General features: G+C 46.6%; 1 protein-coding gene across 1 annotated transcript in view; it reads left to right on the top strand.

Annotated features, from left to right (window-relative positions):
* Positions 1 to 2,893: 2,893 nt before the first annotated feature.
* Positions 2,894 to 25,709, top strand: part of RREB1 (ras responsive element binding protein 1) — a 122,307-nt gene continuing 99,491 nt past the window's right edge. Inside the window, exon 1 of the mRNA XM_059467442.1 lies at positions 2,894 to 2,935. Within this exon, the coding sequence (XP_059323425.1) occupies positions 2,896 to 2,935 (40 nt within the window). The 5' untranslated portion in view covers positions 2,894 to 2,895. The remainder of the gene's footprint in view (positions 2,936 to 25,709) is intronic.

Raw genomic sequence — 25,709 nt, 5'->3', positions numbered from 1 at the left:
GAAATATTTAATTTCTCTTGCCCACCAATAACCCAGAATTATCATTAATTCCTTAACTGCTAAAAGACATATAACTTTTTATTATTTTATAAACCCTAGTAGTTAATGGGGTTTTAAAGTTATTACATAACTTTGTTTCATCACTGGGTTGTTTGTTGGTTTTTAATTTTCAGTATTAATGTAACACAGTATATACTGGTTCATGCTTCATTCCATCTTACAAAAAGAATAGGGGTGCTATAAAAAACTACCTGCATGTTTTCTCCAAAGACTAAAATCATGATTTTTTTTCCAATGTGAGTTTTACATGTCCACCTTTTCAGAGAAGATTTCAGATGCTGAATTGAGAAACACTTGTTTTTCTATTCCATCTATTCCATATACCTGCTTGCTAAACTTCCCACATCGAAGGGCTCTTAAGCACCTCCAAGGTTAAAAAATACATAGAGGACGGGAATCTTCATGTTGAGGTAGTCCAAAATGCCTCCAAGACTATTCTAGAAATATTAGGCAGAGGTCAATGAGACATGCATTGCTAACCTCCAAATAGGATTACCCATACAGGAATTTTCACCAGTTTCAGCTGCAGCCATTTGTGCAAATAAATGGCTGTGCAAACCAGGCCCAGTCTCTGTGAGTTTGTATGTGTGTGCCATGAAGGCTTAAATCACAGCAGTCTTCCAATGTAAATAGAATGTTTCAAGGGCTGAGCCTGAGATGGATAAACTGCTCAGGTTTTTGATTAATTGGATGCCTGACAGCACATGATACTGAAGATGCAAGCTGGCTGTAAAGCTGCTGAACTTACCAGCAGTTCTGCCAGTGCAGGTTGACAGGTTCAATGGGGACAGAGATGAAAAGGTTAAAGACACTTTGCTATCAGTTTATTTTTAATGGCTTTCCTCTCTTTTTTTTTTTGTAAAATAAGAACCTTAGAACAAGGAGAATGTGCTTTCTCTCATGTTTGTTGCTAATATTGTGGGATAAACAATGATATTGCTCCTCTGTCAGTCACCAACTCCACTTGGGAAATACTGCAGAGAACTCAGTACAGAGCACAAGTGGCAAAAATTGAGCCCGCAGAAACCACCACATCACGCACATGTCAAAGCTGCAGTTTCACGTTCTGAATATACGTGTGCAACCTTTCAGTTTTGCACTTGTGGCATCTCTAACTCCCAGTTCACCAGACCTGCACGTGTTTTACTTGTGAGTCCAGAAGGGATGAGGTTTATTACTGATATGAATCACAGCTCATGTCTTTGAGACAGGACCTGTGCATTCCTGACTTGTATGCGTTTATCCAGTATTTGAAAAAATGGTGCAAATGAAGTTAATCATGACATCTTACATGCAATAGTCTGTGAAAATAGTCAGTTGAGGGCTCACTGCCACATACCTGGAATTTCACCTTGTTTTCCTGGTGAATCCCTTTTCAATCAGGAGATAGAATACCACGTAAGCTGACACAAGCCTTTTGCCTAGAGGCCATGACTTGATTTCTTTAAAAAACAGGCAGAGACTGCAGGTTCCACCTCATCAGTAACAGCTTTAAAAGGCCTAGTTTTAGTAGCTCTAGATGTAGTGTAAATAACCATTTCCTTAAAGGTAAGCTGGTTCCTCCTATACTCATTAGGCACTCCTTGGAAGCAGTGCTGGTTTACTTTTCTTTTTTTCCCCTTCGAGCTTTCAGGATGGAGTATTGCCAGGTATTTTGTTTTTATGTAGTGTTATTATTTGCCACACAACTCTAAACCGGTACCGGCTTTACAGTGAAATCCTCACCACTCTGAACACCTCTCCATCACTTGTTTAGTCTCCTGCACCTTTGAACTTCCACTGCAGGGAAAGTGACGGGAAGGATGGTGCGTGCGGAGCCGCGCAGCGTAACTACCTGTACGTGCGAGCGGCCGCATCTTGCCTTTGATTAGGCACAGCATTTGCAGCTCTGTTCCTGCGCTGATGTTCGCGGTGCTGTTACATTTAACGTGTCCTTTAGGTCTGGATGCATGACTGACCCCTGCGGGGACCCAAATCGCGCAAGGACGAAAAGTTTCCGAGGAACCAAACACACCCAGAAGGTGACTCCTGCCCGGGGAGCACGGGCTGTGCTGCCTGCGGCCGCTGTACCTGGTGAGGCACCGGGCTGGGAGGCGCAGGAGGATGCACAGACATTTCCACGGCAGCGGGGAGCCCTGGTGAATTCCTTAGAGCCGGCGGCGCGGCACCGCCACCGGCGGCTCCGGATGCGCTCCGGCCCCGATCCGGGCGAGCGGCCGGGCGCCGGGGGACACGCACGGCGGGCCGGGAGCGCGGCGGGCCGGGCCCGCCCGGGAGAGCCCCGCGGGCGCGGCCGGCGGAGCAGCGGGAGGGCGCGGGGCGCCGCGTGGCACCTGGCCGCCCCCCCGCTCCCCCGCGCCTGCCCCGGGCATCCCGCTGCTGCTGCGCTGCCGGGCGGAGAAGGGAGGGACGGAGGAAGGGTGGGGGGGGAAAGTTGTGCTCACTCCTCTCCTTGGAGCCGCCCCTCCCTCCCCGCGACGAGGGCGAGTTAGAGATGCTATTTGCAACAGGCTGCTGCTGCCGCGGTAGCGCGTCCCCGGGAGAGGAGCCGGAGCGACACGTGATGTGTCTCCTTATCAGGGTGCGCGGGGCAGCGCGGGGGCGGGCAGGGGGCGGGGGCGCCCGCGGAGCGCGGCGCGGCGGGGTCCCTAACCGTGCCCATCTCTCCCCTCCAGGGAGGCGCGGAGGACGGGAAGTTAGCGCGGAGTTGATGAACTTTGCACATCCACAGAAACGCCATTTTGATTCCTTTTTCCGGAACAAGTTTGCGGCTCCCTCCCGTGCGCGCTCCCCCCGGCGCGCCCCCGCGCCCCCCCGGCGGCCCATCCTCCCGGCATGTCGCGGCGCAAGCAGCCCAGCCCCAGCAAAGTCCGGCGTAAGTACCGCGGGGCTGCCCGGCCGCGGAGCTCCCTCACAAAGGGCAGGAGCGTGCCTTAACTCTGGAGGGATATCTATTTCTTTTTTTTTTTTTTTTCCTTCTTCTTTTCTTTTTCTTAAAGGAGGGCAGGGAGAAAGATGGGGAAAAATAAACTTCTGGGAGGGGGCAGGCGCGGCCGTGAGGACGTTGCAGCGTGTCGGCTGGTCGTGCGACTTATTAAAAAAATTAAATGCTTCTTAGAGGGGGGCGAAAAGTTTCCTTTAAAAAAAAAAAAAGGAGGAAAAAAGTTTGGCTGGCAGCGGTGGAGATGATGATGAGTTCGTGCAGCCTCCCTCTTCCCTTCCCCCGCTCCTCCCTCTCCTCTCCTCCCTCCGCGGCTCCTGGTTTTTTTTTTTTTTTTTTTTTTTTTTTTCCCTTCCCTGTTGCAGACTTTCTACCAACCAGCGGCACCAGCCGCGGCGTTTTGCCTTCAGGACCTGATGCTCATCCATATTAAACCGTCTGAGCTCAGGAATCCGGCCAGATCATCCCCCCCCTCCTGCTGCAAAGTTTATTTTTAACCAGCCACCGCCACAATTTGGATGGGGCTGCGAGGAAGCAACATCTTCTAGCCCGGCTCGCCCCCGTCTCCCGAGCTTGCCTTTTAACTTTTCCTTCAGGGTTATTTTCCTGCCGGCGGTGGCGGCGGGTCCCGCGGCGGCCCCTGCCCGCAGTTCCCGGCTGGGAGGGCCGCGCCGGAGCTGGGAAGTTGGGATGAAGGCGCCCCTTCTCCGCAGGTAGAGCCGGCTTGCGCCGCGCATCTCTCCGCTCACTTTCCGCTCCCCCGGCAGGGCCGGACGGCCGCGCCTGCCTTTCCTCGGCACCCGGGTACCTCTCTCCTCTCTCCTGTGCGCCTCTTCCTTACTTTATTTGATTTTTTTCGCCTTTCCTCCACTTTCTCCACCCGCCCCCCCCCCCCCCCCCCCGTCTTCCTCCCCCCCGTCCCGGTAGGGACGTGCGTGTCCTTTCCCCTCCCGGCCTGCGCGGCGGGGGCGCGGGGGAGCCGTGCCCGGGGAGGGCGGGGGGCGCTGCCCCCCGTGGGTCCCCCCCGTCCCGCTGCCTTTGTGCGGTGCCAGGAACACATCCCTGCGCGGCGGGGCCAGGGACGCCTGGGCGGCGTCACCACTACAGGAAGGAGCCGGGCAGCATCCGAAGCTGAGCAGGGGTGTCCGGGCCCTCGCCCCCTTCAGCTCCATCTTGGCGGGGGGGGGGGAGCGGCGAGGCCGAGGTGACCCCCCTCCCGCCGTGGCAGTGTTTGAGGTGAAAACAAAAGTTTGGGGCGGCGCGGCTGGCGCCCCCCCGGCGCGGTGCCCGGTGCGGATGGGAGCCGGCCGAGCCCCGTCTCTGGGCGACTGCGCTCCCTCCCCATCGCCGTTGCTACGGGCCGGACACCCCCGGCGGCGCCGCGGGGGCCGCGCTGAGGATGAGAGGCAGCTCCTCCTGCCCAGCTCGTAGCACACGGGCTCGGCATCCCCCCCGCCCCATCCGCCCGGGGTGAGGGGGCGCGGGGGTCGCGGGCCGGGCCGGGAGCGGGGCGCGCCGAGATGCTGCAACTTTTTTTTTTTTTTCAGCAGAGGAGGGAGGGCGGTGGATTGAACTTTGTCATGTCGCAGATAAGTTTCCTTTGGCTTCTTCTCCCTGGACTTCTCCCCCGCCTCCCTCCGCACGCACGCTTGGGTTGTTTTTTTTTTTTATTCTTTCGTTTTTTAATAATTTTCCCCGTTTCACTTCTCGGCTGTGATATCTTCCCCTCCTCGGCATCCTCGCGGGGTTGCGCAGAAGGAGGAGAGCGCTTCTCCTGGCTCAGCACATTTCCCTGTCCGGGCCGCTGTGCTCGGCTGCGCACCCCGCGGAGGCCCGGGCGCCTCCGTGCCCGCCGCCCTCCCACGGCCGCGCCGCGGGCTCCGGCCCGCAGCTGATGCTCTGGTCCTGCTCGCCGAGGAGCCAGCATCCTGCCCGGGAGCCACCGGGCTGATGGCTGCAGGGAAGGCGGGGGGCATACCAACCATTCAGTTTTCATCCCAGCTCCGTCTTTCGCCTGTTTTCTCTTGGAGATAAGATCAAGTGTGTTTACTTATTTGAGAAAGTAAACACCTAGTTCAGTGTGATTTGGGGGCAGTGGTCTAAGAGAGACAGCCAATGCAGTGGATGTTTCCTACCATTCCAACATCCAGCCCCATGGCTTGGAAAAGAAATTGCTTATTAACAACAGGAGCAGTTGCTAAATAACGCCGTGTTGTCACCCCTACAGCGCACAGTAGACAGCTGTTATGATGGCTGAAGTTTTTTCGTTGAGGTCGGTCGTTTTGACACCAGCACTGAGTTTTGTTACCACAGTTCCTGTTTTCCACAGGGTCAGCGTGTGTGAAAGGGATGCAGTGACTCAGGGTCAGGCCAGCCATATTTGTTTTAGGTTTTAATTTTCTCTTTGAAGACTTAAGGGTATATAGTCTTTTCTTGGTGGGCCTGCATAATGCCGATTAGCCTTAACCGGAGTTGGGTACATCCAGGAAAGAATAGGCCCTTTTGTTTGTTAGAATCCCAGGAACAGCATGAATCCATCATCCAATCAATCAGAGTACCCGGGCTCTGCCTCACCTGCCGGCAGGGACGCATCCCAGCCTCTCATGCTGCAGGGCAGCTGTTCCCGACCGAGGGTGGCCTCCTTTGCTCCCTCACCTTCCTCCTCTTGGCATCTGTATTTGGAACTGAATTCGTATCGTGTACTTGGAAAAATATCATCCTTTAAGTGCAATCAAGTAAACTTTTATTCTCCTTTCATTTCACAGACAGCTTCTAGTTGTCAAATTTTTATTTGCTCATCAGAATTGACTATTTGTGTAGCCACTCTTACACATTTCTTTTGAGAACTAACAATGCTAAAGAAGATATATATATATATATATATATATATATATATATATTTGGCGTATATGGCAGAGTGTTGACTGTTTTTCTGGGGTTTGGGTTTTTTTTTTGTTTGTTTTTGGTTTTTTTTTTTTTTTTTTCCCATCTGGACCTGGGTGTTTGAAGCTTCACTTGAAGATTTCAGTGTAATGAAGCATCTTATTCTGACTTAGCTCGCCCAGGTTGTGATGCCACTCTTAACTCTTTACAGTATTCAGTGACCCTCTGAAAAAATGGCTTTTCATTTTGATTGAGGATTGGGAAGTAACTTCAGCTTTCAAAATTGGGAAAGCTGAATCTCTTCATTACCTGCCAGTAGCATGTGTGATCTCTTTTGGTACCAAAGATAAGCGCAGTGTTTCCCAAAGTATACAAACACTGACCTGTGTAGTGCTTTTCTCACTCCTTAAGGATATTATCACTTTGCCTGTGTTGAAGTAACACTACAGTCATACCAGTAGCTTGACTTTAGTCTGTGAAACTTTCTTCTTAAACAGAAGTAGTTTGAATTGCTCTCAGTTGGGTTGGATTTCTCATTTAAATAAAAACTGGTGATGCACTTACACTGTATAGATTAAAAACATATAGATAAATCCCTTTGGTTATATTCATTATCCCTTGTAAAAGTAGGTGGTGCTTAGAAGGTCATAGGATAAGTGTTGCTAAGCAGCTAAACAGAAGGATGCTAAAATTAACCTGAGTGTTTTTGAAAAGGATTCACTTTTTAAGTTGCAATAATTTTTTAATTTACTTAAAATACACCTTTTCCTAGTAAGACATAAAAAAAATATATATGTAGATGCAGAAGTAAAGCTTTCCAGAGGACTGTGTCAAATGTTCAAATTACCTACATACAGGAGTAATTCTACCCTCCCCCAGTACACTGAAATTTTACTAACATCAGGCCCTTGATCTGTGCCCTTTGCAAATGTCCCTCCAGAGTTATCTGTTGCTCCAGGAGCATCTGATGTATGTTGGATAGCAGCCTGCAGGGACAGTCTTGGGAAAAAAGAAACTGCAGAAGTTCCCCAGGAACAGGCAGAAAACAAGTAAATCCTGTTAGTCTGAAATCTATGCATGTGTGGAAAAAAGCCCCTTTTAACTTTTTGATGAATGATGCCTAAGTTTGGAAATCTCTGTTTTAGGTGTACACTCTTAAAACATGTGAAATCATGTCTTCTTCTTTCAGCACGATAAAGGCTGTTTTGAAATTAGTGTATTATTGGACTGTGTTACTAGACCAGTTTGCCACTGCTGCCTTGTTGATGTGGTAGCTTCTTGCTTGGGAGATAATTGTCTGTAGAGGAGGATGGTAGTGCTGCTTTCTCTTCTCCTGAAGGTAGTGAGAATACTTCTAGCTCTCTGTCTTCTGCCTCCTTTCTGAGTTCAAGCAAGATGGACAGTGATAGGGTTACAGCTTTAAAATATGCCTTTTCAACAGCATTCTACAACTTGGAAAGGGGCCAGAAACTGCTTCGTGTTCTTTTGAGAGCAGCTTTATCATGGATGGAGTGCTCAGGTACCCTGCAGCTTTGCTGGAAAGTCTTTTATGGAGCAGATGTAAACTTTGAGGGTGAGAAGGAGTTGCCTTCTGAGACAATGCAACAGCTTTTTTTTCTTGCTTTGGGGTGGGAGATTTGACTTGACTAGATGTTGCTCAGCAGTTAAAGCAGGTTTTCTTTGGGGAGCATATGAGGAATCCTTTCTCTGTGTGCATTGTTTTATTTTGTTTGCTTGTTTGTTGCTTTTCTTTTTAATGTCCTACATAAACCAGCACCTGTGGGAGCTGTGGTTTCCCCCTCTCCCCCACGCACATTTAGAAGAATCTTTACAGGCAGTGATTTCAAAGGCAGGACTTGGGTATTTCTGGGAATGTCACTCTCTGGTGATACACTGAAAAGTCAAGGTATTTGTGTGGAGCCAGAATGGGCTTGAAACTGGCAGAGCTTTGCCAGGCCGGGTTTGGTTATCAGCGTTTGGTTACAAATGAGCAGAGGTGAGGTTGGCTGAGGTGGGAAGTGCTGGCTGTGTTCTGGGGTACTTCTGAACAGGAATTTCAGGAGCATTGACTCTTTGTTCTTCTTTGGTGCAAGAAATCTGATGATGGCTTATCTTTGATGTCTGCCAGTGATGTTTTTCCCACCCGAAGGTGTTCCCTCCACCTCACCCTGTACCACTCTGTTTTGAATAGCAACATTTGAGGGCCAGTGACTTAAAAGAGTACAAACTTCTGAGCCAGCAGTACCGCAGCATCTCACGCTCCTTCCTGCAGCATTTTACTTGGGGCAGGGTGACAGGACTTATTTGGAGCTTGTGCTAATGCTTTATTATGAAATGTTGAAAGTAGAAATAATTGCCAGCTGGGGCATATGCTCTGGGCTCCTGTTGCACGGCTCGTTCATGTTGTGGTGGAAAAGGGTCAGAACAAGGAAAAGGGCCTGGACAAAAGGGAGAAGAGTCAGTGGGATACTTGGCTTGTGGCTGTGCTGGTATGAAACCTGTTAGAGCAGCCTCCTGCAGGCAGAGAGGAATCGTCCTGATGTCGCTGAGCAACGCCTGGACCTGTGCTTCCTTTAGAAACAACACAGGCCTTCAAGTGTATCCTGCTCTTTTTTTTTTTCCTTAATAATAACATTTCAGCCTTCAGGTTGGCCAGCATAGCAATCAATAAAGGTGGTTGCCTTTGACTAGGTGCTTTACAAAAATACATAGTTGATGGGTGGTGACTGTTTATTCAGAATGATTCAACTAAGTAAGGCTAAGGGAATCTGAATACCTCTTTAAAGATGTAGAGAGAGGCAGCTGTTTCAACAGCAGGATTCATCTGCGGAGTCCCAGCCATCCACAGAGGTGTTACAGCAAGGGAAAAGAAAAACTGTCAAAATCCCCCAGGGCATTGTTAGGCTTCTGAGCTAAAACAGGTATTCCAAGGACCATTAGAGAGGGAGGCCTTTCAGGCCTTGATGACCTCTCCTGTCTCCTTTGCAGTTTTCCTGTAGAAGCATGTAGAATGCAACTTTCAAATTCATTTTCCTGCATCTAACTTTCCTGAGTAAAAATGTTTTTTGTTTTATCTTATGTACTTATATAATCTCAGGATTTTGAGAGGTCCTTTTCCTTTTGGAGAAGGCATCCCTACATCCTGCTGTCTGAAATTTCTTTGAAGATCCATTTGCACAAGGGATGTTATTTGTGTAATGCTCTGAAAAAGTGTGGGAAAGGTGCTTGCATGCAATGGCCAAGCGACTTCCCAGTGTCAGCTTTGAAAAATGAAATTTATACTTTCAAGTCACTCTGGATAAAAAATGTGTTAAGCTTCTTGGAAATTTTCTGTGCTGATGTGCCTAAGTGACTTGTTAATTTGGTTCTAAAAGAGAAAGATGCTTTGTGATTAATAGTGGAATTTCCAGCCTCTCATACATGTAGAACTTCTCCACTTAGCATCTCCTGGTAGATACTTTAACAGGTGTTAGCATGTGCTTTCCTGAAACAGCACAAATGTACCCGTAGGTGTTTTAGGAATGGGGGCTTGCATCATCTGTCTTTGAAAATGGAGGATGGTCAGCAGTTGACAAACTTTTTTTAGTTAAGTTAGGTATGTGCTTCCTATCTGAGGACGAGAGAAACAAAACGTTCATGCTGAAGTGTAGCTTTCCTTTTATTGTGTGTGATTAGCTGGCTTTAACTGGAGCCCTTGTTAGTCCTGTTTCATACAGCAGGTGATGTCAGTGTTCAGGTGTATCAGTAGCTGGGAGTGCTTTGTTCAGAGCTCTTGCATCACAGCAATAAATTCCACTGCTGTGTTCAGGCTGGACTCCTTCACACTGGTAACATCAGGGCTTGAACAAGAGAGAGCTGCTTTGGATTTTGCACCAATATGCAGCACTACTTCCTTGTTAATTTGGACCCCTCACAGTTTTGGGTAGGGGAAGGACCCTAGTTTAAGTTCCTCTTTTTGTTACACAAACTGTATTTTCTTTATTAAATTAAGTTCATCACATCTTATTGCTCTTTGTGTTTTGAGAACATGAGAAGCAACCAGGTCATGAATACCTGTGTGCTGTTCCTCACCCAAGTGTGCATTTTTTTTCTGATGTTGATGCAGTTGCCAATGTATTGCGGAAACACGCAAGGTGTCTGTGGTGTCTTGTGCATGTGCTTACCTGCTTCATCCCCTTCTTCCCAAAAGCATTAAGGTGTCCTGAAATGGTCTCCAGCTGGATAACTTGCAGCACAGCTGACATACTTAGCTGTGTGTACATCCTTATGCTTTTGGGTGGGAGGGAGGAGGGCTGCAGAAGTAGGTTTGCTTTCTAAGCAAGACACTGAGGGTTCAGGAAGTGGAAGCACGCACCAGAGAAGCCAGCTGTAGAAGAGCTGTAGCTGGATTACTGAGGGATTCCATTTGTGAGGTTTGACTGTATTTTCCAGGGGAAGAACTGTGAGTGCAGTGACAAGTGCTTCTCTACAGAGATGTAACTTCCATCTTGTATTTAGCTGTTGTATATTTCTTTTGGTTTGCTCTTCCAACCACTGCATCATTTGTTTTTCTACCTTATCAGATGCCCCAGCCAGGTGTTGCTAAGTACATCCTACTGTATTTCCAAGTAAGTTTCAAGACTGTAGGCATTGGCAACTTCTGGAAGAAGTCTTGGAGCAACGTCTCAGCCTTTACAGTAGATAGGTGTCTTTTCTGCCTGGTAAGATCTCCTGTCATTCTCTGGACTGTCAGGAGCCTGACTGTCCATGCTGTAAAAGTGTAAAGAGAGCTGTATCACAGTGCCCTTGTTTCCCTGGTGCAAACTTGCTTTATTGTTGGAAACTGGTTTTGTTCAAAAAGTGAGGATTTTTTTCATATCAGTGTTGCCTGCAGTTTGTGGGAGAAGTATTCTCCATCCTCTGTCTCCATTCCTCCTTTTTGCAAAATGGCAGTGTTTTTTTGCTGAGTGCAGTGAATCCTGTGTGCAGCCAAAGCAGGGGGTGAATTTCTAGGGGTGAGGGAAACGATCCGCACCTCAGAGTGGATGCTGGTTACCTTGAGAGGAAGCCATGCAGATTATAAACTCTGCAGGAAGGATCTGATGGATTCTGTAAACTCTGTGGCCTCAGTAACTGCAGTTTCAAGCAGTTCCCAATCTCTACTTGCAAAGCTTTTGGAACTTGTAAGCTCTTTAAATCTAGTGACTGAGGATTTTCCATGCTTCCCTTTTCTCTTGAGGGGAAAAAAAAGTTAGAAATAAATAGTAAGGTTAGTAATTTTAAATGCTCAAAGGACAACAAATGAAAGTTGAGGTGTTCACAGAAAGAGTAAGTAGATAAGGTGAACACTGATCATGGCCCGTTACAGTTGCTGTTCCATGTTTAAAAAAATCAATAGATACGTAAATAGCAGATAGAAGTGGAAAACGTGTCTTCATTTGAATCAACAGAAAAATTCTTTCAGGCTTCTCTGGACTAAGATTTTATGTGGGGCATGAACAGCTGAAAGCTCTTGAGAATTCATAGCATGAAAGATGCCAGGAAACTTTAAAAAACTGAAATACTAATAGTGTCTTTGTATTTTTTTGGTGTTTGAAATTCCTACAGGTGTAGTTACAAAGTCAGTGCATCTGTTTTAGGAGCTTGCTTGATAAACAGCAAATGGAATTTGCAGTATAATAGTCTATTTTGACTAAATTCTTCCATCCTGGTTTTGGGCATCATTGCAGCTCTGGCCACTGCTGTGTCCTTTTTTTAAGCCCTAGAGGTTTTGCTTTTACTTTCTTGAGCGTATTCAGTCTGGTGAGTAGGACTTGTCCTTCCCAGGCCTGTGCTTCCCTGCAGGAAAAGGGGAATGCAGAGAATTCTCCCTGAGGATGGATTTGGGACAGAGATGGCCCCTGTGTGTTTGGGGCCAGAGTTTTTATTTGCACCATTGCGTAACTGAGTCTCCATAGAAAGAGATGTGGGTTAGTGGCATTGCAACGCCGCATAGGCCACAGGCTTGCACGTGGCCATGGTCTGCCCCAGCCGACGTGTGCTAGCACTGCGTTGTGGATGTGCTGATGCCTCCCTGGGCTTGTCCTGGAGATTCAGGACAGAAGGATCTGCTGTTGCCTGACTTTGGACCTCGTGCATTGGCAGCCTCTCCTGCGCTTGCACGGCCTGAATCAACTGACTTGCAGTAAATGTTTCTGTTTGTGTGCTTGCTGTCTTTTCAAAATGATTGCTGAAAAGTATTTGGGCCAAAAATAATCTACGCTGGACAAGAAGATGCCAGCAGCATGTGCAAATTGCATACTGGAGTTACTGTCCCAGCTACTAATTCAAACAGAGCTGCACAGATGTGGATTAGGAAGGTCCAGACTACTGATTTTAAAATTTCCAGTATTTCTGGTAGTGGATGTGTATGTGAGCTGCCTAGTCCAAAGACCCAGGAAATGAACTGGTGGTGGTCTTTGTTTAATTCCTGGTATACAGATGCCAAGTGTTATGCTTTGATTTCCTACTCTGTAAACTCTTCGGGGCAGGGATCAGCATTCAATTACTGAGTTTTGAAAAGCCACCTAACACACTGTGGAACCGACCTGCACAGCACTACCTCAGTATAAATGTTTAATTATAACTATCTTCTTACCCCATAGTGGAGCCTTTCCAGATACCAAGGTAGAGGCATGCTGGGAACCTGCGCTGCTCCTGCTGAGGTGTCTCCTTATAAATAGACAGCTTTGGTTGCAAAGCAGCATTTGGGCAGCTCTCATAAATGCCTGCTTTGCACGTGAGGGACAGATTATTTATTGATTTCTTTTCTAGGTGGTATAGGTGCAAGTATATACACATGTTCAGGAGTCTGCCTCTGGTTGTTTGGTTCAGAAGCAAATACGTTCCTAGCTTTAATACGTGTTCTAAACCACCAGTCAAATCACATCCTTCTCTCTCCTTTTTGCTTTAGGTCTGTACATAAAAGGGACAAATATCAGGGTTCTGAAATTAGGAAATTAGAAGGAGAAACTGGGAATAGAAAGATGTCACCCCCTCCCCAAGACTGAAATGAAGAGCAGTTGCTGGCTCTTACCATTCACAAAGTAATTTAATTTTGTTGCCTTGAATTACTTCTGTTGTAGTTTTAAACTGAATTCTTAAATCATCCCAAAAGTGATGTATGTATCATTCATTATGTTTATACAGCATAAGAGCATATGGAGTAATGGAAACATCTATAAATTAGACCTCCAGAGAAGACTCCTATTTTAATCAGGTTACTTACTTGGATTAATCCAACCCAAATTTAAAACACATGGGCTCATGCACTAAACTAGTTGCACTTTCAGCACTCCAGGGGTCTGTCTGGGAGTTTATCGGTGTGTTGCTGTAGTCTGTTCCAGCCAGCTTTGCAGAAGCAGTTTGGTGTTACTAAGGTTGGAATAAGCTGATGTCAGATTTTTGTCCACAGTGCATAGCAAGTAGAGGTCAAACACTTGTACAGCCGGTGATACTATGACTTGTTAAGAATGTACGCAGCAGGTCGCTTTTCAAAACATCTTTTGAGAAGCAGCCTGTGAGAGCAGTGCCATGTAGGAGAGACATGCATCTTCCTCTGGCATCAGCAAATGGATGCATCCTATCACATTGGACTGCTGAGCATGTTTAGTCATGTTACTGTAATAAGCTCTGGGAACAGGAATGGGTTCTGCCCTGTTGTGCTTCGGGAAGATTTGAATGAATTTGACTGGTTTGTTCCAGGGAAACTTGTGTTTCTATGTGCTGCTTTTGTGCTCAGTACAGAGAAGTAAGGAATTGAGTTTGTTTTTGTGGCTGAAGGAGTGTTTCTTTGCATTATAGGATTGCTAACATTACAGTACCTAAATTCTTATTCTTTAGAAGTGATAAAACTAAAAGCATGACTCCCAGAATTATCAGTGTTTCTGGTGCTGGTAGTGTACAAACCTGTTTGCTTTTGGGACTCCCCTGTGCCCAGATAAACTTGAGTATTAGGGACCTTTCTTGTGCTTCCAGCCATAGCCCTCAGGCATCTCTATTTTTCCTGCCCTGGTGAATCATCCTCCAACATACACACATGTAAATTTTAAACATGCCTTGGTGGGGGTTACCATCTTCATCCTTTTTTTTTTGTTTTTCTTATCCTGATAGCTCTCAAGGTATTTTCTGAATTTGCTGTGGGGGTTGTGTGTGTGTGTGTGTGTGTGTATGTGCATATGTCAGCAGCAAGTCTAGATTGAGCCAAGCAGTGATCCTGCAGACACTTTAACACAGATACAATTCCAATTAAGCAGGTTGTTCCTTTAAGGTCAAAATACTGGCATGGGCAAAAGTTAGGGGAAGTGTTTTGGGATTGGAGCCTGCCTTAAACTTTAAGAAAAAGTATTGGTGACACAAGCCAGAATCTTTAACCCGTGTGAGCCACATCTCCAAACTCACCTCACCAATTTCTTCAGGAAGCATTGCTCAGCCCAAGGAATTTCCACAGCTCTTGCAGCCTGAGAAGAGCCGATTTTGAAGAGAAGTGGCCAAAAACATGGCCGTGAACCCAAACTTCTTCAATACATGGTGTGTGCAAGAGTTAAATGAAAGTACTTCAGCAGCTCATGTGCTCTCTGTGTGCGCATACTTTCCTAATCTTGACATGGGGTCTGAGCTGCAGGCTCTGAGGGTGTATGAGAAGTTGGCTTGGCTGTCACCTTTTCACTCCCCGGATCTGGCTGTGGCTCAGCACAGGGACGCTCCCTGCTGCTGGGATTACTGGCTGCAGAGAGCCTGCTACCCAAAATTCCCTGCATGGGACAGGCTGGGCTGAGAGGTGCCCTGGCACACCTCTCCTGCCCTCACGCTGGGAGCAGTAGAGGGAAGAAAAAGCGCTCCTCTGGCCCCCCTTTTCTGCACCTGGAAGATTTCTTGCGCCCGTCTTGTGCACTTGGGTCGACCTGGATGAGCTTTCTGCTCCTCAGCTATCATCATTTGGCTGGAGAATTGCTGCCTCCATGGATGGGTCTGCTTTAAAAGGGGAACAGCTGTAAAGAGTGGTTTCCATGATGTTGGGCTGCCCCTGCACGTGGGGAGAGGAAAGGCAGAGCACGTGTTTTTCTCCTCTAGATGACAAAGTCCTAAGGGCAACTTGGTCTTTGGCTCTCCGGGAAGAGAAGCTGCAATTCTTTGAATCCACAGCACGCTGTCAAAAATCACTGAGCATTTCTGACCATAGGCTGGAAGTGAAAGCTGCCAGTCTTTTTTTCCACTTGAGTTTCTTCGCAGAGGCTGCCAGTGGCCACCTTGCCCCACCCTGCAGACGTGTGGGCGGGAGTGGGGGTAGCCCTTCACCAAAAAGGCAGAGTGATTTGGCTCCTGGCCACACACAGGAGCAGGAACAGCTGCCTAGATGGCCCCCGGAGCCTCACTGATGTCAGCATAACCAGCACTCCTTAAAACGCAGCACCATGTGTGTTAAAACGCAGCACCATGTGTGGGGGGTGACGGGGAGCAGGGCTGGGAGCAGCTTGAGGGGGTTAAGCAGTACATAAAACCACTTCCACAGTTCTTTTTTTCACCCCCCCTCTTCTAAACAGACCTCTACTTTCTATAGGAATGGGAAGTGTTTGGGTGAGTGAGAGTTACGAGAAATTCATAAAACCAAAACAAGTTACCAAAAGCAAAGAGCAGAAGGAATATCCATTGTAAAACTTGCATGTGGCTGCAGTGTGTCTGTTTGCTTGGGTTTTTTCCTTTTAAGAGAAGTGTGGCTAGGAACAGTTTGTCGCTGTTGGATAAATCTGTCAGTGCTGTTCCCTCTTTTGTCCCCTATGTTGTCTCTGGGAACCTCTCACACTGTGACAGATCATACTGTCAAAGATCATACTGTGTTTGAAAAGTATCTGGCTTGCCTTGGCATGCTGTATGAAATACAGCAGGATGTGGCATCCTGCAGGGAGCATGTCATGTGCGCTTGCTTGGCCTCCTGCGTGTGCTTGAGCAGAGGAAGGGAATGCACATCAGAAGAGCACAGTTGTTCACAGCTTCCTTCCACTCCCCTTGCTTGTTCCAGAGAGGCAGCACTCCATGAGTGGAGTCAGAGTCAGAGAGGTGTCACCCATGAGGTTTACCAAAGCTGCCTTTCCTGGTGTGCTGATAACCAGGTTCCCTGATGGAGATGCCTCTGCATTGTTAAGGGTGGGAGGGGACTCTCTCATGACTTCCATGATGTGGGATGCACAGTGCAAAATTACCCCTGTCATAGGTACTGAACTGGATGAATGTGAGTTCCTTGCAGGCCAAAGATGCTTTTTCCAGTTCAGCAGCTAACATAGCAGTTTCCAGAAGCCACAAGAGAATCTGACGTGTAGCTGGAAGTGCTGAGGGAAGAGGATACCAGCTTTTCCAGAACTGTGCAGCTCAGTCACAGAACGAGGTTGGACTGGACATGAAACTGGATTCCAGGGTGACGTGGTGATTGCAGCCTCTGCCGGCTTTGCTTCTTCCCACACCTGGGGAGTTGATTCTCCCAGTCGGCCTGTGCCAGCATAGTCCTGTGCTGGCCTTGTGGTGTTATCCCAACACAGAAGTCATGCTTTGAATGGCTTGCAAAGTGGTAAGCAGCACGTAAATCTAGGCGACAGGGGTGAGCCAGCCTGCCCAGGCTTCTTGCAAAGCTGAATTTGCAAATGCTGTCTCCATCAAGGGCGATGTAATAATAAGTTGCAGAGATTCCGTCTCGAAAAACAAACAGTGAAACACAGGCAATGAGGGAGGAGGGTGTTGTGTTCTTTTATAAGGCTCTTGCTTTTTGTTAACTCAGGTTAACTTTATCAGCTGGATTAACTTTTCAGTATCGTTCCAGAATTATTGTAGTAATTAGGAAAAATGACATAGGGTCATGGCCTCATACATGGCCAAGTAAGCATCTAGTCACATTCTTTTCAACTGGGACAGTGGCATGAAGAATTTCTTTACTGAAGGTCACACAGGGAGACAGTAAGAGATGCAGAAAAAGAGCCCAAATGCTGTTAATCCTGTCCTGTGTCTCCACCATTAGATCATGCTTCCTGTCTAGGCAGATGAACCCACATAAAACCTCGGTTCACAAACAGATGACATTCAAGTACTACCAGCATTGTAAAATATGGCTAGGACTAATATATTTGCTCTGACTTTCATCTTGAGTGCCTAGTGGAACACCTGTAAGTATTTACATTTTAACATGAGCTTTTGTGCTTGTGAAAGCAGACAGTTTGACAGCAATGACCTCTCACACAAAAGACTGAATAAGTGATGAACTTCCAACAAATCCATGACCTGAACTCTGCTGGATGCATATTGAAGGCGACAAGTTAATATAGCCTGTGGCAGTACCAACAAGAGGCCTGGCTCTGTGCTGGGCTCTTCTGGTGGAGGTGGTCCACAAATGAGCTGCTAACGACTGTCCCTATCCAAAGGCCTGGAACTAAGCATGCCCGTGTTCACTGCCTGGGTGAGAACCTCAGGCAGATGTTTGATGCAGAAAAAATTTAATTTTTTTCCAAAGGTTTCTTGTCCTGTTGGTCTGACCCTGGATGAAGGACTTGGGTTTATGTTGCAGAGGAGGCACAAGGGTGGATGTGTCTCCTCCCAAGCGAAGTACTTCAGAGTTTGCTGTGTTTGAATTGAATTGAGCAGTAGGTAGTTTCAATTATGGGCATCTCTGGAGTTGTACGTGTCTCTGCTGCAAGCACAGTAACCACTGGCCGTCAGACAGGGATGACAGCCCTGGTACAGTAACCTCTGAAATGACAGCCCTGGTACAGTAACCTCTGAAATCACCCTGACCTGAATCACGTTGAGGCTGTGGCTCTGGTGACATTTCCTCAGGACTGCCCTGTCCTGGAATGAGCAGTTCCTGGTACCTCCTTCTCCAGTGAAGCTTGGATTCAGAGCAGAGAATGCTTCCTCAAGCTGACAGAAATGCCTCTGGATCTGTTGCAGGAGGTGCTTTAGTTCTGTGCTAAATTCTGTGGAGTAGGTCATGCTGTGTTTTTTGGTTTTTTGCCTGCAAAACTGAAAACCAGTGGGAATCCTGATTGTGTCTTAGTACCAAGTCAGACCCAAAGCTTACCATGCCCAAGATGCTGGTCAATGTGCATTTATCATAGAGAGTATGGCAAGAGGGCACCTATTAGTGATGCTTTCCTAATGTAGCCTACCAGCAACATGCTTCTGGAATCCCTTGAGCCAAGGGGTATTTGTGTAGTTAGAGTATTTAGTTTCAAGGATCCTTTTTTTGTGAGCTTGTCCAGTGGCTTTTTGACCCTGTACTGACTCTTGGTACGTTGTGATGGTGAGTTTTGCAGTTTAACTGCATGCTCTGTTGGTGAGGAGCTGAAAATTTGATTTTCTGAATCTCTCATTTTATGCTTTCACTTAATACCATTTAAGACTTGTACTAAGGGAAGTAGCAGGTAGTCATTTGCTACCAACTGTCTCCATACCTTTCAGGATTTTCTGGACCTCTGCTGTATCACCTCTGTGGCTTTCCTCCCAGGTTGGAGTCCTAATCTGAGTATCCATTATTATGCAGAAATTGTTTCATACTTCTGATTACAACATTCATCAATGCTTTTAAAATCTTTGGTTTGCCTTGTTAACATCTATCACAGGCACATGCCAAAAATACTTTATTTGCCTAGATATTTATTGCTGTAAGATATACTTGGACAGACTTTAAAGATTTCCAGGTGCTGCCACGATTCTGCAGCAGCTTTTTTGTGAAACTTTCTCCATGTTGGCAAATCACAGTCAGAAGATGATGATTGGTGAGGTTGTTTGTAGGTCTGGCTCAGTTACTTCCATCCTGATTGCTTGAGAACTGCCTGTTTAAATGGTGCTTTTCTTGCTGTTTTCCTTCCCAGATATACTGCTGGTTTCCATGAGCAATGTCCCTGTATCCCCCCACTTAATATGCCCCCCTGCTTCCTCCCTACAAATGGCAGCCTGAAGCATGCCCTGTGTATTTAAAACCTGGGTGAATACAACTTACCAGAGACAAGGGACATTTGTCCTTGCTCGCTCTGGGTGTTTCTTTAGGTTCCACTTAAATGGAGAGATATTACCCACATTAAAGTTTGTCCATTTCCTATGCTTGCCTGCTGATTTGGGATGATGACTAGGACTCATCCATCAGTTTATTCTTGGCGGGTATCAGAGGAATTGTTTTGAGCTGACTGAAGTAAAATTAGCAATTCTGAAGTAATATTCCGCAATTCTACTGTTTCTGCATCCCCTTTTTTATATTTGCTAGTTGTGAACCCACTTGTCCACCTGTAGGACTGACTGGTCCATGTTGGTGGACTTGGAGATTTTATTTTTTGCAAAGGAAACAATTTTGCTTCAGTGCTAGGCATAGTGCTAGTATTTACTTAGTTAGATTGCTTTACAAATCAGTGCTTACAAGGCTGCCGAATTGCAGCTGTTTGTGGAGAGTGAGGAAGGAGAGGTTTGGATCAGGTCATGCTAACCCCTTTCTTCCTCTGTGTGCTGCACATTCTTCACTGCTGACATGGCCTAAAAAGGAACCTTGCCTTTTAAAGCTCTACCTTAACCTGCCCACCAAATGATGTGTACTGCTTGATTTGTGTTTAGATGTTGAAAACTTTATTCCAAGGTGCCTGAATTGGGAATTTAGTTGCAAGGGTGACGCTAGTGATTTGAAACCTTCTGGGAGGGAAAGCCTTCCACAGTGGGAACTCATTTTTATCTGGGTTACTTACTCCATGTACTAAGCCTGATGAAATGTAGTGGTCTTAGGAGAAACAAGCCCTGTTCATCAGGTAGTTCTGATTTATGATGAAAATCTTTGAAGGTTGCTGTGTGTAAAACCATTCTAAATAAGCTGTTCAACACTTAATACTGAGCTCTGTAGGCTTTGTGAATTATATAGTATTTGAAAGTAGCAAGCATATGTGTTTGGAGAAAGGGGGCAGGGGCTATTCTTTTAAACTATCAAGTTTTGATTGTAGGTCTGATTCTTGAATTCAGAGCTCCTCTTGTATTGTTCTGCTGCTGCTCTATGCATTTAGTGGCTTAAATTTAAATTTCATATCATAAAGGTCACTTGAGGAGCAAGGAATGAAGCCCTAGCATGGTACATGCTTTGCAGGTGTCTCTCTGCTCTTGGGTGTTAGATCAGGAAAACCTAAAAATAAACATAAAATAAATTCATTGTGTATGTGTAAGCAGGAGGGCATGTTTATGTTCCTTTAATTAGAAATGTTTTCTTGACTGCTTGTTTTCTTGGGGTATGTATTCAAAATAATGAATATTTTAAATACCTTAAAGGTATGCCCTAAAGTGCTAGGCCAGAAAGCTGATAGGAACTTTTTGTATTTGTCCCTCTGTCTTTTCAAAGTTCAGTTTTGGCTCAGTCAGTTCTCTTAGCAGACTTACTGTGCAGGTGATGTAGTTGTGCTGGAAGAAGGAGGTAGGAGAAGAACAGAGGATGACAGGACTTCTGATTGCAGGTAGAACAGATTTTAAAAACCCAGGCAACCATTATTAAAAAGACCATTGCTCAAACCATCAGAACCATCATGTCTTCCTCGTGAAGCAAGGGCCAGGATGAAGAGTGGAAGAATCAAGTGGAATGCCTTTTTGCCAGTTTATCTTTGCAAGGTCCTTGAATCAAACGTGGATGCAACAAGATTGCCTGGTAGGATGGATGCTTGATCCTGGAATCAGTGCTGCTAGGTTAATGAATTCCTGCAGACAGAGCCTAATTCAAGTTTGCTCCATAGGTGGGGGGTGATGAGCAATGTCTGTTGTATCTGTCCTTGTCTATAGGAACTGCATCTGCTGTGTATGTTGGGCTTAGCATCTTTGCTGTCTCGGAGTTGTGGTGTTGAAAAACCAGCACAACCATTTTGCACTTTCTAAAAGATGCTTCATTTTTAACATGTAGGTTAACATGTTCTTAGCTGCCCTCAGCCTACTTGAAGGTGAGAATGAGCATCCCCTCCATGGCTGCTGTCAGTTCATGGGTGTCTCTGCTGTGATTCCAGTAACTGTAAGAGTGGCAGGCTTATGTTAATAGAACCACTTTCCCCCTCCCCTTTTCCTTTTCCCACTTGCCTCTGTCTTTCAGGTACATTGTGGTGTTTGTCTTTAAAGGTTGTGTTTAACACCACTTGTATTCAAGCATCTTCCCTCCACCACTTCAAGGCAAGTATTCTTCCAGGTATGTGACTGCAAACAATGCAAAGGGAAACATCTCAATGGAGATCTGTTCTTGATGTTTTTTATCTCTTTGAAGATGCATTTTTCAAGAGTCTTTTGATATTTAGGTATTTCCTCACAGCTTTCCCTTTTCTGGTGTCTTTGCCTTGGTAATTAAAAAAATTCATAATGACATTGAATTAGTGACTTCAGAATGGATTCCCTGGCAACTTAAATGGGCATTTGGCATCATAGGATGAAGAAGTGGTAAAACCAGCTTGAAGAGGTTTGGTTGTTTGGGTTTTTTTTGTAATTTGTTTACCCCCTCACCTCTAGCAGTTCACTCCTGCTGTTGTAATCTTCTGAGATGCTGATACAAGTGTTTGTGGGGTTTCACTGAAAGCCTTATCTCTAAAACGTTCTGAGTAGCCAATTCTCTTTAATTTTTTGTGTCTTTGAACAATCCTACCTCGCCAACTTTCGTTTTGATCAATAGAGGGGAGGCAATCATAGGCTTTCCTGGTATGGAAATGAGCAGCTGAAGGAAGGGAAGAGCTTCTGGAGAGATGTTGACCCTCAGTGCAAGCAGCACAAAACTATGTGTTGTTTTTATCAAGAGGCTTGAGAGTTTTGGCTGCAGAGATAGCCTCATCTTCCCACCTTATCACACATTCCTTGTTTTTTCTCTTGATGCAAATCTTGTTACTGCATTAGCTGTGTAAAAAATTCTGTAAATCAGGTCTCTTTTAGCTGTTTCCAAATTAATTTCTATCTTGAGAGAGTATCTTTCTTAATCATGCTTGATATTGTGTAAGGAAATCATGTTTCATCATGTAAGATTGTGGTCCAGGTTTTGTTCTGACTGGACTGGTACAAATCTGGTGCAGCTTTGCCAGTGTTGGTGTCTCTTTTGTGAAAGAAGTCAGTTTGAGTAGCCGGGGGCAGAGTATCAATCACAGCCCAGAAATACCAGCTTAAGGAAAATAAGAGTGAAGACTGATGTAGGTTTTGTTGGAATGCCCAGGCTTCTATTATAAGATGTGAAACTAAACATATGCTAAAAGCCAAGTAAGTACAAAGACTGTGACACCACATTTCCAAGAAAATTGTCTTGTTGCAGAGGAACATGGACTGTGAAAGGGCCTTATGGCATCTGCACATTTAATACAGGCTCTATCAGTAGCTATCTTCGGTTACAATAGTCCCACTTGCTGTTAGATTTCTGCAGGTTTTATTTTTTTTTTTGTAACTGTTTGGGGGAGTAGCATATAAAACAGGGCAGCATGTAGAAATCTAACTCCAGCCAAAAGACACCTCCTTTTTGTGTCTATGTGTTGCAGCTGCCTATCTCTTGGCAGCAGGCAGCCTGTGTAGAATGTGAGGTTTTAGCACTGAAACGTGGAAGAGAGAATTAAGGGGTTCTGAACTTCAGTCATTCTGTTCTAGTGAATTTCAGCCCTCACCATTGCTTAGTTATTTGGAGACTGTAGGGTTGTTTTTTTTTTCTTTTTGGTAACTCCTTATGTTCACAGTAACAGGAGTGTCTCATATAAACTGAGACAGGTTGCTAACTCTTCACTTTCCTCAGTTCTGCAGTTTAGTAATCAAATTAATTGGAGCCAGTTGCATGGATACCCAGCTGGGAGAAAAGGCAAAAAAGAATGCATGCATGTATTTTGTTATGGGTAGGAGAGGAGTAAAGGAGAGACTTTGCTTTTTCTGCCATGAAACACTTTTGTATAAGCCAAATAAATGCTTTGTTACAGGGATGTCAGTATGGGACATTTTGTTTCTGCATAAATTATGGATTACATCATAACACCTAGGGCATAGTTACATCTTTTAATCTCCCCTTGTTCCACCTGGAAAAGCAGAGGATTTTGTGAGAGGAGCCAGTGTAGGAGCTTCCCTCAACAGAGTTTTTGCATTTTGGAGGAAGCAGATGCATGCATACCAGGCAAGCAAACTGAAAAGGGAAAAGTATAATAAAACACTGTGAGACTTTCAATTTAAACCTATTTTTTTTTAATTACTTTGTGCCTTCAGTTTTGCAGATGTTGTCAGAATAGGGAATGGAAACTGTGTACTCAATGCTCTGAGAAACAGGGTTTGGGTGCTGATCTCCATCTTCCTTGTAGACTAAATCCATGCGTTTTGCCCAGGGTTTTCATTATTCCAGCCTGGCCTGAGATGTGGTTTTCCTTTTAGCCGAGACATTTGTATTGCTGTGGTTGTTACATGTGCCCTGGGCGAGCAGAGAAGGCCAGCACAGGCAGTTCCATGCGCTGGTGGCACTGCTGCCTCGTTGGCACGGGCTGGGCTGCTGCTCTGACTGAGAAAAGTACGGGCAAAGTTGTTCAGCTTTTTAGTGCACGGATGAAAACAGACTTTTCTCTTCATCAACAGCGTTCGACCTTTCTGAATCGTGTAAGTTCTGGTGTGCAAAGGCCGTGTGGTGGTGCTTGAGCAAGTTTCAGCTTTGTTTTTTTGTTGTTGTTGCTGCTGTTGTTCATAACTTTAACACGCAGCTTTAAAGGCCTTGCTCTTGGGGAGGCTGGTATTGAAAGGAGTGGAAATCATCCCGGGGAGAGGAAAAGGACAGGCTAACCTTGGCACCTGGGGCCTGGCTATTATGTTGCACTTCCTCTGCGGGGCGGCGCGGGGCGCGGGGCCGCCGGAGTGATGTTCTCACAGCAAATGGAGGAAGTTCCTCCAGCAGCAGCAGCAGCACGGCGCTTCTGGATCTGCTCTCGCCTGGGGGATGGGGCAGGGTGGTGAAAGAGGGCTATACAAAGCACCGAGGGGAGGGGTGGGAAAAAAAAAAGAAGCCAAACAACAACCCGGATCCTTCAGCTTACGTGCAAAGCTCGACAAACTTTTCGGAAATGTGAATACTTCGCGTATTCACCGTTTTGGGGAGGGCTTGGGGAGCACGAGAATGTTTCTTTCCCCGGCGCTGCTGGCGGCGGGGAAGGTACCACGGGAAGGAGCCGGGAAGGATGGAGGGGGGCGGCCGCTCCTCTCTGCCTGGTTGCTGACTAAACAGTTCTGTCAGCTGGCAGTCGGCGCGGCCTGGGGATTTGCGATAGAGCTCCTGGAGGGTGGGGGCGGCTGCGCGGGGGAAGAGAGGGAAGGGCCGGCCCTGCTGCAGCCGCTGCTGCTCCCTCGCCCTCGTGGCAGGGAGGCCTGGCTCCCCTGGGCACGGCCACGGGGAGTTTTGGCGGTGATGCCAAGGGGATGTGCCTGCATCTCTATTTGTCTGGAAGGCTGTTCTGTGCAGGAGCGTGTTCCTGCCCCCTGGTACCCGCACCTCCCTCGCCAGCTGCGCCAGAGCCCTCTGGAGCTTGTGCCTCTGCCAAAATTGCCAGAGCCGGCTGCTGGGGTGCGGAGAACATGCTCCCATCCCAGCTCGGAGCAGGTTGTGGATGCGGGGGCAGAGGGCAGCCCTGCGGGGCAGAACTGTGTTTGCCCCTTGGCCGGGTCTGGCTGGCACTCGCAGGGACAGTGCCAAGTGCAGAGCAGGAGCAAGGCTTGGGCAGTGCCCTCCCTGTGCTCTGCCACAGGTAGAGACTGCCCCATCTAAGCGTGTTAGGAAGCACACAGTGAATTCTGGCTGCTGTTCAAGTTTAATGTTTCCTTTCTCAGCCTTGAAGGCAGATGGAGCCCAGGGTAGCCCTTGCACAGAGCAGGAGGTATTTACGATGATTCTTTTAGGTCAGTAATGTTCAAATCCTATTTTTCTGCTCCTCTTGTTTTGTTTTCCATAAATCCTGTGCTGTAAAGTTGGAACAGCCTTGGAACAGCTGCAGCTTTTCACCCATATGCTTCCCTCCCCTCCACCCCCTATTAGGAGTAAGTGAAGGATGGGTTGTATGTGAATCACCTCCATACATATTTCACTTCTCCTGTCCCAGCAGTGCAAGACAGAGAAGGACCCTGTCTTGACAGGCAAAAAGGGTGTGTGTCTCAATTGTTTGAGGTCAACTGAGTTAGCCGAACACAATTAAAAAAAAAAAAGCAGCTCTCTTGATGCTCCTTAAGGTACAGCCTACCATGTCCAAAGCTGTGTTTGTGGCTGTGCAAGACCAGTTAATGTGCTAACGTGCATCTTAATGATCATTAAGGTAGGTTTTTAGTAATGTTAGTCTGACTCAACGGAGCTACCATGGTTGTAGTCGTGAGTGAACCTGTCCAGCCCAGATGGACAAGCTTGCTGGAGGCTTTAGTTTGCAGGACAGCACCAGTCACTCTTTCTGAAGGTCTAAAGGTGATCTGCCTTTTTTTTTTTTTTTTCCTTCTTTTTGTTTTGCCAAAGCTGAGCATGCTGTGAAAGACGAGTGGAAGGCTATAGAAAAGTGTTTATATTGTGATGTGGAAATCTACAGATCTCGCCCAAGAGCTGCTTTGTTGTACCTTTGTACAGCTCTCATCACCTCAGTGCAGTTCTCAGCAGGGTGTGTTGTGCCTGGCACTCCTTCACAGCACACCTGGATGCCCTTTTATGCACGAGTCAAGCAGCAGCGTGGTTTTGTAGGGCCTTGCAGTCCTTTGCCAAGTGGCCATACGGACGAGCTGGGCAGCTGGACTGCTGTCAGTTTGCTCTCAGCACTGTAGGTGTCTGCAAGCCGGTGTGGGAAGGTTGTAAAGCACTAAA

This window comes from Ammospiza nelsoni, chromosome 1, assembly GCF_027579445.1.
Source record: "Ammospiza nelsoni isolate bAmmNel1 chromosome 1, bAmmNel1.pri, whole genome shotgun sequence".
Taxonomy (NCBI): Eukaryota; Metazoa; Chordata; class Aves; order Passeriformes; family Passerellidae; genus Ammospiza; species Ammospiza nelsoni.
This window is presented reverse-complemented; position numbering and strand designations above follow the sequence as displayed.